General features: G+C 43.1%; 1 protein-coding gene across 2 annotated transcripts in view; it reads right to left on the bottom strand.

Moving 5' to 3' along the window:
* The window catches only part of TNRC6C (trinucleotide repeat containing adaptor 6C), a 129,190-nt gene that overhangs the window by 41,711 nt on the left and 73,819 nt on the right, over nt 1-13,660 (bottom strand). The window contains exon 5 of one of the 2 annotated variants that reach the window (XM_069482911.1): nt 3,058-5,658. In XM_069482911.1, the coding sequence (XP_069339012.1) occupies nt 3,058-5,658 (2,601 nt within the window). Of the gene's footprint in view, nt 1-3,048; nt 5,659-13,660 lie in introns of both variants that reach the window. The other variant, XM_069482913.1, reaches the window with a different exon arrangement.

Below are 13,660 nucleotides of genomic sequence, written 5' to 3'. Positions count from 1 at the left end.
AATTTAACTATAAAACAGCCTCAGGCATGTCCTTCAGGAAGTATTCTAGAAGGCATCATTATCACGGGACATGACAGCTCCGTGTGTTACTGCCCCTGAAGACCTTCCAGTAGGACACGACGTGGACGTGGAAGACGGTGATACTGATGATCCTGACCCTGGTCTAGGCTGACGTGTGTGTTTGTGTCTTAGTTTTTAAGAAAAGTTAGACTTTTTTTTTTTTTAAATAGAAAAAAGCTTATAGAATAAGGATAATAAAGAAAGAGTATTTTTGTACAGCTGTACAATGTGTTGTTTTAAGCTAAGTGTTAATACAAGAGAGGCAAAACATTAAAAAATTAAAAAGTGTATGAAGCAAAAAGTTACAGTAAGCTAAAGTTAACTTATTATTGAAGAAAATTATTTTTTGATAAATGTAGTGTAGCCTAAGTACACAGTGTTTATAAAGGGTACAGTAGCGCACAGTAATGCCCCAGGTTTTCACATTCACTCACCAGAGCAACTTCCTGTCTAGCAAGCTCCATTCATCGTAAGTGCCCTGAACAGGTGTACCATTCTTTTTCTTTGATACCATATTTTTACTATGCCTTTTCTATGTTTAGATACATGAATACTTACTATTGTGTTACCATTGCCTACAGTATTCAGGACAGTAATACACTGTACAGGTTTGCAGCCTGGGAGCAATAGGCTATAGCACACAGCCTAGGTGAGTAGTAGGCTAGACCATCTAGGTTTGTGTAAGTACACTCCATGACGTCCACACAATAAAATTGCCTGATGACACATTTCTCAGAATGTATCCCCATTGTTAAGCAACACATGACTGTATTAACTCTGTTCTTAGAGTAATTTTTTTAAAAACTTTTTTTTTAAAGAAATGGGTCTCACTATGCTGTCCAGTTCGGCCTCCAACTCCTTGGCTCAAGCAATCCTCCCACCTCAGCCTCCTAGCAGCTGGCACTACAGGCGTGTGCCGCTGTGCAGACCTTCAGTGCACTCTCTGCACACCTTTACTATAATGCTAATCACACTGTATTGACACTGATATTCTGGCCTCTCCCACTGGATTATACCACGACATCTTATTTTTCAAATCCCTTCATTTTTTACATCAATTATCTTTTTTCTTTCTGTTTTTTCTCATTCCCTCAAGTACTTTGTAAAATTTAAGGGCCTACCAATGTTATACAGTGGTAAAAAATGGGGATCACAGACTCACACACCCCAGGAACCAGCCAGTCACTGTAAACGGGCCCAGTACGGGATGGTCAGTGGCGCGAGCCTGATGACCAGCTGCTGCCGACCAACCACAAGCAGCAGCGCCGGGAGCCTTCTTCGCAGGTGGGAGTGTGGCAAAGCAGACCGCACAGGCCCCATGTAATGGCAGCTGCTTTTAATTTTAATTGATTCTGCCATATGAATCCAATGTGTCAGAGCCTCCAGGTTTCCAAAAGAAGCCAGAAATCTAGAATTCTATATAAAACATTTTCTTTAAAAAATGCTGATTCAGAAAAAATGTGGGCTAAAAAGGCACGTTTGTGGGACCAGGTGCAGCTCAGGGACCCCCAGGTTTTTGACCATTGCTTTAGTGACACTGAAGTGCATGCAGGTGGAAGCCAAAATAGCCTTGAGATCCACACAGGATTCCTGATGTGGCCGTCTCCGAGGGGCAGAAATGAAGTGCCCAGGAATCTGAGAGGAGGCTGGAAGAGCCATGTCCGGGGGAACAGAATTAGGGCTTGTAGAATCAACACAGAAAGCAGGCAAGCTTTCCTTTCATGTCAGCTGCTGAATGCTCACGATGAAAACCAAATAGCTGCCCAGGGCAAGATGACAATCCTCCCACCAGCCCACAGAATCCAGACTTCCTGGGCTTCCTGTTTCTCCCCAGCATCACCACCACCTGACACTATGTACATTCTTACTGATCCACGTATGATCTGCCTCCCTCACTAGACTACAAACCCCACTGAACAGGGGTTTTGACGGCTTTGCTCCCTGCTGTATCTCCAGCAACTAGAGCGCTGCCTAGCACATGGCAGGTCCCCAGGGATTCACTGTGTGCTGCTCTCTGGGCCCCGACACTGTCCAGCAACCCTTCGGGGACTCCGGGCAGCCCTCTGTTCTGTTCTCTATGTGGCTGATGCAAGCCCCCTCTGCGCACCCACCCAGAGTAAACAACCCCAGAAGGCACCCCGATCCTCTGGCCACCGCCAGCCTGGCCTGCTCTTTCCCTCCCCTGCAAGATGGACGAAGCATCCTCTCCCTTCACACCCATTCTCCTCTCTGCGTGTTCCTGTCAGCCTTTAAACGTGCTTACCACCTATGACCTGGCCCTACTGCCCACTGCCACTCTCCTACAGCTGTGCCTTAGGCCAAATCTCTGGCTGACACTGGGGTCTTCCATATTCAACATCTTTTGTCACCTCCACTAGACATGTCAGAACTCTGTTCCTAGGTCAGGTGAGGTGGCTCATGCCTGTAATCCTAGCACTCTGGTAGGCAGAGGCGGGACGATCACTGGAGCCCAGGAGTCTGAGGTTGCTGTGAGCTGGGCTGACGCCATAGCACTCTAGCCCAGGCAACAGAGCGAGACTCTGTCTCAAAAAAAAAAACAAACTCTGTTCCTCCTGTTGTGTTCTTGGGTATGTCAGTGACCGACACGATCATTTGCCCGCTTGACCAGGCTCCGAACCGTCTCTACCCCATCTTTCTCCTATGCTCCTGTATCTGACAGTTACTGGGTCTTACTGTCATGCGCTGTCATTCCTTTCAGATCCATCTCCATCTCCACCCCCGGCCACTATCCACTCCAGGCCGCCACCACCGCCACCAGAACATCGGCCTGATGATGTACTGAGTGCTGAATGTTTTTTTTCTTGGATAGGAAACTATAAGAGGATCCTGCTTTACTCTCCCAAGGTAACATTTAGATTCAATATGGCAGGGCAAAAGGGCCTTTAAATTATTTTACTGTCATATGCTATAAAAACACTAGTCAGAGCATTTAAGCATACATAATGAGAATAAAGTAACATAAAGTACCTTTCATACCTGGACCGAGCAACGGTGACCGATTCAGCTGCGCACTGGCCTGGTGCGGGGGCGGCGTCTCTACCCTGTGTGTGGCGTTGCTCGCGGTGGTGGTGGTGGTGGTGGTATTGGTCGTGGTACTGCTCTGGATGACCGGGTTGTTTCTATCCCACATGTTTACAGTTTTGTTGTTATAGTTGCTTGGGTCCCCCCAAGCTGAGGTACCATCATCGATTTCCATTTTGCGTCGGATGGATGGTGGAGAGGGTTCCTCCCAGCCAGTCGCCTCGCTGCAGTCCTTCTGTTTGAGGGGTGCCGGCCCCCCAGCCCACCCTGCTCCTGTCTGTTTCACAGAAGCAGCTCCTCCCCAGTTACTCACATTGTTGTCATGGGGTTTGCTAGCCCAGTTCTGTTGAGGACTTGGTTTTAAAGACTCCCCCCAGTTTGTGCCTGGATTGACCTTTGCATTTGTGCCATTGCCCCAGCCACTGGTCCCAGACCTCGCAGCATCATTCCAACCAGACCCTGACCTGTTACTGTCTGCATCCCACCCAGATCCATTTTTTTTTCCATCCCCCAAGTGTCCAAGGACAGATGATGAATCTGCCCAATCTCCCCCTCCTGCACCCCAGGCTGGATTCGATCTCTGTCCATCTCCCCAGTTTTGGGATTTGGGTTTTTGAGGCTCACCCCAGGTGGGTGACTTGTCCTCCTGATTTGCGGTCCCACTCCAAGCATGGCCACTCTTGGTGGCAGCAGCATTGTTAACAGCAGTAGAGCTTATCGAGTCTCCCCACACCCCTGGCCCACTTGGCGCTTTGTTGTTGCTGTCTCCCCAGCCTGTGTTTGCTGGCACAGCGGCAGGTGACGAGCTGACCCACCCAGATACTGAAGAGGTATTTGTACTGTTCATGATGGACCCATCGTTCTTCCCCCCTGAGTTTGAAGGCTGAGTAGCTGCACAACCCCAGGCCTCTGTCCCATTGTCATTTTTTCTTTCAGACCTAGGGGATTCTTCAAATTCCCAGGCAGTGTTTTGCTTTACAGGAGTCTGTCCCCAACCAGTATTAGACAGAACTCTCGGGTCGAGATCATTCCTTGGCAATTGGATGTGCCCTTGGTCTATAGTCCCTTTATCCCGCCTTCGGCCTTCTCCGGTTCCTTCCCGCCCAGTGCTTCCTTCACTGTGACTGCCAGAGCCGTCGCTACTTCCTTCGCTTGCTGTAGTTCCAGAAGATGCAGCTTTGGCCCAAGAGTTCAAGTGTTCACTGCCAGGCTGCACGGTAGGGTTCTGGCTGGTGACACTGGGACTCTCCCACCCTGTCGATCCTTTCCCACCGATGTCACTATTGGAATGCTGGTTTGGGGGCTTTCCCCACTCCCCATTCACACCATTGGAGGTGCTCCGGCTGGGGTGGCCCCATGCTCCTGAATGGATATTACCAACGCCACTGTTGCCACTGCCCCTTCCCCACGCAAGGATTCCAGGACCAGCAGGTGGGCCTGAATCCCAAGCGTTGCCTCCGTTTCCTTCCTTTTGCACAGCACTGCTGGATCCATTTTGTTTAGCACTTAATGCTGAGTTCACAGTGTCTCCATTCCCCTGACTGAACCCAGAACTGCTGTTTCCTGTGGCAGGGTTACCTGGGGACAGTCCCCACACAGAATTGCTTATTCCTTCACCACCGCCCCCACTGACTTGAGAGACTGAGGATCCATTAGCACCAGGAAGGCCTTGCAGGTGGGGCGGGATGATGGCCCCCATGCCCACAGCCATGCCCCAGTTTGGCAGTCCGTTCGTCTGCATTGCATTGATAGGGTTTGGTGAAGAGTTCATGGGGTTAGTGTTATTTGGTCCATCAGTGTTAAGGTTCTGAGGTTGTACGCTGAAAGACACATTCTGAGAAGTGGACGTTTGTGGTTCTGTGCTCTCTTGCGGCAGTAAGTTTCCCCAAGCACCTAAAGTGCCTGTTGGGTTCCCATTCTGGTTGCCCATGTTTTGACCTATGGCACTGACTGGACTGCAAATACTGGAAGGGTTGCCTGTCGCCACAGTTCCTTCGTGCCCCAGTACAGGCCAGGCAGCTGGGTTGGCATTAGGGTTAAGGTTAAGATTAATGCCAGCATTGGAGTTGGAAGCACCCCAGCAGTTCTGACTTCTCCCATCTCCAATCATGTTGTCCATTTTTCCATCCCCACCACTGACAGAGCAGTGAGTCAGGCCAGAGTTGGAGCCTGTGGCTACACCCCACACTCTGGCCGCACCCCCATTCCCATTTGCTCCGCCCGCCCCAAGGGCACTCTGGTTGGAAGGGCTTTGGACGAGTGCGCCGTTGGTGCCATTATTGCCATTTGTCTTCGTGGTGTGTCCAGTGAAGTTGCCCTGGGCACTCCCCGTAGCCATGCTACTGTTCTCTGAGCCACAGTTGGAGGCAGAGTCAGTGTCCGTGGTACATTCTGAGGCAGATTCTGTCTCCGTTCCTGTGATGGAAGGCCACGCCTCCTTGTCAGTCCTATCTATTATCACTTTATCCCAGCTGCAGTTGGCTTCACTTCTGTAAGTGGGCTGCTGTCCCCAGTGGGAATTTTCATAATGATCTGTCAATCCACTGTGACTGAGATCTGAAAAAGATGAAACAAAATTCAAAATTAGATTTTCCTCCCATCTGTCAATGAATCGACTGTTAACTAGTCTTTGGGGGAAGCTCTTTATTTCAAGTTTTCAATTCTGAATTTTAAACACTAAAAAATGACTTAAAGAAAAGTTATTTGTCTTCTTAATAGCTCTCATTTTAGAGAGAGCTAATGTTTCTAAAATTGTATTAATTCTTACTGCTACACCATACTGTAATCCCCCTGAAGAAGATTCACAATGCACATTAGCACATGGGCATCTCTGAAAGCATTTATAGTAAAGAAGGCAGCTCTGAAATACATGTGACTTTGCCTCTGCAACTCTTATAAATACATAGACTCTTTGGGAAACATTGGCAATGACACTAAGTTCACATGGACTTTCCAAAACAACTTGTAGTTGTCAAGACCTCTAATTAGAGTTACAGTATTGTACAGAGGCCACACACAGCTCTTTCAGTATAAAAAAATGTAAATGCGCTGTAGAGTCATGTAACAGAACCAATATGGGGGGAGCTGAGGGAGGGAGAGAAAACATACTAGAAAATGCTATCATATGTTACCAAGAATACTTGGGGTTAGAAATAATTAATTACATTTATATTACTTTATCTGATCTTATCTGTAATTTGGTTTATCATTGTTTCCTGTGTATTAATAAATTCTTAGCCCACTAGTATCTTCTTGGATCTCTGGATCTCTAAGGATTCTTTCTACATTTGTTTTCTATTTCCTTTTAGTTTTTTCTTCGAAGATCCCCAAAATAACTTTACAGGGTATCTTCCTATATAGCATTACCATCATTTCACTGCTATGATCCTACATTTGGTATCTGCAATTTATCTCCTATGTCTTTCCTAATTATTTGAGTATTTCCAACATTTTAATCAAACTTACATTCCAGTAAATTTTCCAGTAGACTTTATTCAAAGTACGTATCACTCAAAAATAAAGTAAAAGAAATGTTAAAAAAAATCATTCAGCCTAAACAATACAACAAACTCACATGATTTAGAAATCCTTTGTGGAGTTTCTTTAAATAGTATGATATAGCCAGGCGTGGTGGCTCACGCCTGTAATCCTAGCACTCTGAGAGGCCGAGGCAGGAGGATCACTTGAGCTCAGGAGTTTGAGACCAGGCTCAGCAAGAGTGAGACCCCGCCTCTACTAAAAATGGAAAGAAATTAGCCAGGCAACTAAAAGTACATAAAAAAAAAAAAAAAAAAATTAGCCAGGTGTGGTGGCACATGCCTGTAGTCCCAGCTAGTCAGGAGGCTGAGGCAGGAGGATTGCTTGAGCCTAGGAGTTTGAGGTTGCTGTGAGCTAAGCTGATGCCACGGCACTCTAGCCTAGGCAACAGAGCGAGATTCTGTCTCAAAAAAAAAAAAAAAAAAAAAAAAGTATGATATATACAGGTAAATTATAATAAAATATTTTCTATTTTTTTTAGAATGTATTAATTATTATGTTCTCTTCAAATTTATTTTAACAAGAACAATCTTATTCATGGACAGTTAAAGCAGAGGTTTCTCAAAGAAATTCTCTTTTAAAGTTTCCTTTTAAGGAAAAGCAGGAAGTATGTAAAGAATTATTACTATCATTAGAAAGAACATACTAAAAGCTAATATCAATCTTAAAAAAAATTTTTTTTTGTTGCCTGATTTGAAAGTAATGTCATGAATTTAGAATTATGCTCTAGGTGATTCCAAAGTAGGTAGCTAATTCCAAGTGAAAGTTATACAGGAAAAATGAAGACAGGCAACAGAAAACTTTAAGTATCTAAGCTACTATAAAACAACTAAGTTTTTAATTGCTAAATATTAGGGGTTGGCTCTGCAATCCTGGTTTACGACAATTTTCCCTGTTGGTTTTACAAATACCCTAAAAACAAGCTTACATAACTAATTTAAAGAGATAAATGAGCCATTCATCATTTAACACAGAAAATAAGACCAAGTTAACAGACAGAGATTATGGCCTGTTGCCAGCAAGTACTACATTTCATTTTACCATCAGTCTGGCTTCCCTCAGGGACAGGCTTTGCCACAGGCAGGCCACCGCCCTCTTGACTGGGACAGCACTCACTGCAACCCGCACTCAGAAAGCAGGGGGTGAACAACCTGGCTTACCAATGCATTCCTTTCCACATGTGGGTGCCAATGAACACACAGTATTATCTTCCGTTCCATAATAGTCACACTGTAAAAGGATCAGCCCTTTGTTAGTGGTCTACTTTGAGGATTTGTGTGAAATGCTGTTTGAGGACTGCTCAGCCCCCAACTTGCTGGGTTCACACTCAGTTATATGACAGGTTTGACAGAAGAATAGCACTACAAGCTAGTAGAGAAAGGAAGGGCTAGATAATAAATGCTGTCGAACAATTAGCCACATGAAAAAACCAAAAGTAGATCCTTTATCTCATAACATAAATAAAAATAAATTCTAGATAAGGTAAAGGCCTAATTATGAAAAGCAAAACTTTTTAAAGCTTAATAAAGAAATATAGGAGTTTCTCTGTGACTTTGGACATCATATTTTCTTAGAGAAGATATAAAATGCATTAAGCCATAAAAAGGTGATAAATTTGACTATGTTAATATTAAAAACATCTCTGTGACAAAAGACATCATATAATGGAATCAAGCCACAGGCATGGAAAAGATGTAGCAGACAAAAGATGATTATCAGATTAAAGAACTACTACAAATCAATAAAAAAAAGACCAACAACCCAACAAAAAAATGGAGAAAGGATAGGAACAGGCAACTCAGAGAAGGGAAAACCCATATATGCATTAACATATGAAACAACAATCAACCTCATCAATAATTGAGAAATGTGCTTTAAGACATCATTTTGTGCTCTAGATGGAAGTGACACACACTAAAATGTGAGGACTGTGGTTTTCTCTGGGGGTGGGGAACAGAAAGAGAGTGGGGGTGGTGCCTATAACATTTCTAAAATAGAAAGCCCTGAAGCAAATATGGCAAAATATTGTTACATCTCTATTATGAATAGTAATATTATCTTTGTACACTTCTATTTTCAAAAAATTTAAATACTGAAATGTGATACAAATGAGGTGGCATAGTAGTATGATTAAAAAAATCCATCTGATCACTGAATGAAGAGTCTAATTTCTCAAGGCAAGTTCCTGGAGAGCATGGCTAGTATCTTTTTAGTTTTATATGTATAATGCTTGCCACATATCAGGCAATCAATATAGGTTTCTTGGGCAAACAAACGCATAAATGTGTAGGGCCAAAATCTGAGTTCCAGCTGAAGTCACCAATGAGCTGAACAGTCTTAAGTCATTTCTCAACTCTAAAAAGATGATGTTGGGCAGGGTGCAGTGGCTCATGCTTATAATCCTAACACTTTGGGAAGATCTCTAAAGGTCAGGAGTTCAAGACCAGCCTTAGCAAGAGAGAGATCCCATCTCTACAAAAAAAAAAAAAAAAAAAAAAAGAAAAACTAGCCAGGCATGGTGGCTCACAATATAGTCCCAGCTACTCAGGAGGAGGCTGAGGCAGGAGGATGGCTTGAGCTCAAGAGTGTGAGGTTGCAGTGAGCTATGATGATGCCACTGCACTCTAGCCCAGGTGACTTAAGTGAGACCCTGTCTCAAAAAAAGAGAGGAAAAAAAAAAAAAAAAAGATGATGTTAAACTATATAACCCCTAATGTTCTCAGCTCTAAAACTTGTAATTTCTAGAGCTTATATATACTACACATACTATATAGTATTTACAGTGTATAGTAACTATAGTATATATGCTATATATAGTATACTATATGTATTACATATACTAGGTATACACTATATATAATACCACATGAGAACCACAAACACAAAATCAAGAAACATAATTGGCACAATCTCAACTACAACATTAAAGCAAAGATTTTTTTTTTACTGTGATAAAATACACATGACATAAAATTTACAATTTTAACCCCGATGAGTGTACAATTCAATGGTAATAAGTACATGCACACTGTTGTGCAACCATTACCACCACTCAACTCCAGAACTTTCCCATCATTCCAAACTGAAACTCTGTACTCATATTAAACAGTAATTCTCTATTTCCCAGCCCCTAGTAAGTATCATTCCACTTTCTGTTTCTATGAATTTGATTATTCCATGTTCCTCCTATTAGTGGAATCATACAATATTTGTCTTTTTGTGACTGGCTTATTTCACTTAGCATAATGTTTTCAAGGTTCATCCACATATATCAGTACTTCATTCATTTTTAATGCTGGGAAACAATCCATTGTATGGCTATTTCTCTATTCATTTGTTCATGGACATTTTGGGTTGCTTCTACCTTTTGGCTATTGTGAATAATGTTGCTGTGAACACTAGTGTACAAATATCTGTTCTATTCCTTGCTTTAAATTACTTTGTGTATATTCCTAGAAAAGGAATTGTTGGATTATATAGTAATTCTATGTAATTTTTTGAGGAAAAAATATTCTTTCACAGTGGCTGTACCACTTCACATTCTCAGCAGCAATACAAAAGGGTTCCAATTTTTCCACATCCTTGCCAACACTTGTTATTGTCTTTTTTTTTTTTAAATAACAGCCATCCTAATAGGTGTGAAGTGGTATTTTATTGTCATTTTGATTTGCATTTCCCTAATGATTAGTGATGTTGAATATCTTTTCCTGTGTAAAGCAAAGATATTCACAAAGATAAACACAAAGATAATCAAATTTGTTTATTCTGTTTAAAATGAACAGAGCCAAAGATAACTATGTTGTTTGGAGTTGAAAAACCATAAAACCCAATGAGTTTTCTATAAATATTATAAAACAATACCAACATATGCCATCCTCCTGCCCGAATGATTTTGTTTTGGAATTTTCTACAAACATTTATAACAAAATATAAAGCTATAAACAATAAATATGGATATCAAAAATGGGCCAAAACATTTTTGTTGCTTATAAGAAAAATAAACAAATACAGATCTTTTACATTTTGACCTACATGGTATAAGAAAATATAAATTTCTCTATGAGGCAGTAAGAGGGTAGGTAAGTAATGAATTTAATATAGCAATTAAACCCGAAAAGAGTAGAAAGACAAAAAGGAGGAGAAGAAAAACAAGCTGGAAAACACTAAGCAGATAATGCTGATAAAATTTCTACTTCCATGGATGGTCCTCTGCCTCAGGGTTTTATAAGAGCAAATCAAACTCAGGAAAATCAGCAAGAAAAAATCAAGCAACCCTATCAAAAAGTGGGCAAAGGACATGAATAGAAATTTTTCAAAAGAAGATATAAAAATGGCTAACAAACATATGAAAAAGTGTTCAACATCTCTAATCATCAGGGAAATGCAAATCAAAACCACAATGAGATATCACTTAACCCCAGTGAGAATGGCCTTTATCAAAAAAACCCAAAACAACACATGTTGGCGTGGGTGTGGAGAGACAGGAACACTAATACACTGCTGGTGGGACTGCAAACTAGTGCAACCCCTGTGGAAAGCATTATGGAGGTATCTTAAACAGATTCAAGTAGACCTGCCATTTGACCCAGCAATCCCATTACTGGGCATATACCCAAAGGAAAAAAGGTCATTCTGTAACAAAGACACATGTACCCGAATGTTTATAGCAGCACAATTCACAATAGCAAAGATGTGGAAACAACCCAAATGCCCATCAATACATGATTGGATTAGTAAACTGTGGTATATGTATACCATGGAATATTACTCAGCTATAAGGAATGATGAAGATACGACATCTCTATGGTTCTCCTGGAGAGAGTTGGAACCCATTATATTAAGTGAAGTATCCCAAGAATGGAAAAACAAGCATCATATGTACTCACCAGAAAACTGGTTTCCCTGAACATCACCTAAATACAAATCTGGGAACGACACCAATTGGACATCAGACTGAGGTGGGGGGTGGGGGAGGGGATGGGGGTATGCCTACACAATGAGTGCATTGCGCCCCGTTTGGGGAGTGGTAACACTTGAAGGTGCTGACTCGGGAAAGGGGGGGGTGGGGAAAAAAATATGAAACTGTTGTTTTTAAAAAAAAAAAAAAAAAAAAGAGCAAATCAGGGCCAAGGACCAAACAAAGGCTACCTTTGGAACTAAGGAGAGATTCTGTGACAAACAGGATTTTTCATTTTATAAATTTAAAAATCCCAAATATCAAGAAAAATATTAGTCATTGGGGGGGAAAAAAAAAATCACACCAAGGTCTATCCAGGGTACCCGGAGGCTCCTGCGCAGCCCAGGCTGCTTAGAGTAAGTCCGTCTGTCTTCTGAGGGAACCATGCCCCCCACCACGTCCCCCCACCCAGACAGGCTCCGAGGCACAAATCACCACCAGTGGGGCAGTGCCAGCAGGAAGCCCAGTTGCTTCTGCAAAGGCCACGGGCAGCACGTCACAACATCCAGAGCACCATGAGGGCAGGATGGAGTCGTGCGGGTTGAGTTTACACGCTGGATATCTCTAGGGCCCTTTTCATTAAAACAAGAAACAAAACCTCCTTCTGATACCTATAGTCCAAGTGCCCTCATTTCTTGACTGTCCTAACTGCTTCCCGCAGTCTCCGCCGTGCCCACTCCCGCTCACCCGTGCACACCCCGCAATGCCGGCCTCAACACTGCACAGGTGCTCTTTTCCAAATGAACACCCAGGATGAACGCGTACTTAAAAATTTCAAAGACAGAATTCTTTCAGAAGGCTGAAGGTCGGTTCTCTCTGGAGCCTCACTTCACATCGTTCTTTCCCTTGCTCTGTGCCCCCCCGCAGCCCGCCCTCCCCCAAACAGGGTTGTTTAAAGTGCTGTCCCCGGCCTGGGCTCAGTGTCTCTTCTTTTTTCTTATCTCGACTCCATGGACATTTAATTTGGAAGGTTTCCTTTTTCTAGTTAGGACTCTCGGATACATTCATTTTACCAGTGTTCTTTTCTTTTTTTCAAATTTCTTTTATTTTACTTTTTAAAATTTATCATTTCTTCACATTTTGGCCATGCTGCTGCCAAAGCGAGCAATCTTCCTTCCTTTTTTTTTTTTTTTTTTTTTTTTTGTTGAGACAGAGTCTCACTTTGTTGCCCAGGCTAGAGTGAGTGCCGTGGCATCAGCTTAGCTCACAGCAACCTCAGACTCCTCGGCTTAAGCGATCCTACTGCCTCAGCCTCCCGAGTAGCTGGGACTACAGGCATGCGCCACCATGCCCGGCTAATTTTTTCTATATAGATTTTTTTAGTTGTCCATATAATGTCTTTCTATTTTTAGTAGAGACGGGGTCTCGCTCAGGCTAGTCTCGAACTCCTGACCTTGAGCAATCCACCCGCCTCGGCCTCCCAGAGTGCTAGGATTACAGGCGTGAGCCACCGCGCCCGGCCTTCCTTCCTTTTTAATTCTCTTAGACCAGAGGTGGCAAACAATCTCTGTATAGGGCCAGATGGCCGAAATATTTTAGGCTTTGTGGGCCATATAGCCTCTGTCACAACTACTCAATTCTGCTATTGTGGTTCAAAGCCACCATAGATAATATGTAAATGCATGAGTGTGACTGTGTCTCAACAAGACTTTATTTACAAAAACAGTTGTGTGGGCCAGATTTGGCTTGTGGGCCCAGAGCCTGCTGACCGCTGATGTGAACAATAACGGAGTGTCTCCTACATGCTGCCACCATGCGGGGGCAGGGTGATAAATAGGATGGACAACTTCTTTCTCTCCGGGGGGTTCACACACGCCTGTGAGTTGTCACGTGACCGACTGGCTCTCCCTCTAGGTTGTGAACTGCATGAAGGCAAGGACTGCCTATTTGTCCCTGTTTTTACGTACAGTGCTCAGCAGACTGACACAGAACAGGCAGCGAATAAGTATCTGTTGAATGAATAAATGAATGAACTTCCCTTTTTTCCCCCCCCCCCCAGAGATGGGGTCTGGGTCTGTCGCTTAGGCTGGAGTGCAGTAGGCGATTGAAGCTCACTGCAGCCTG

Source organism: Eulemur rufifrons, chromosome 9 (genome assembly GCF_041146395.1).
Source record: "Eulemur rufifrons isolate Redbay chromosome 9, OSU_ERuf_1, whole genome shotgun sequence".
Taxonomy (NCBI): domain Eukaryota; kingdom Metazoa; phylum Chordata; class Mammalia; order Primates; family Lemuridae; genus Eulemur; species Eulemur rufifrons.
Note: the sequence above shows the minus strand (reverse complement) of the source record. Positions and strands in the feature narration are given on the sequence as shown.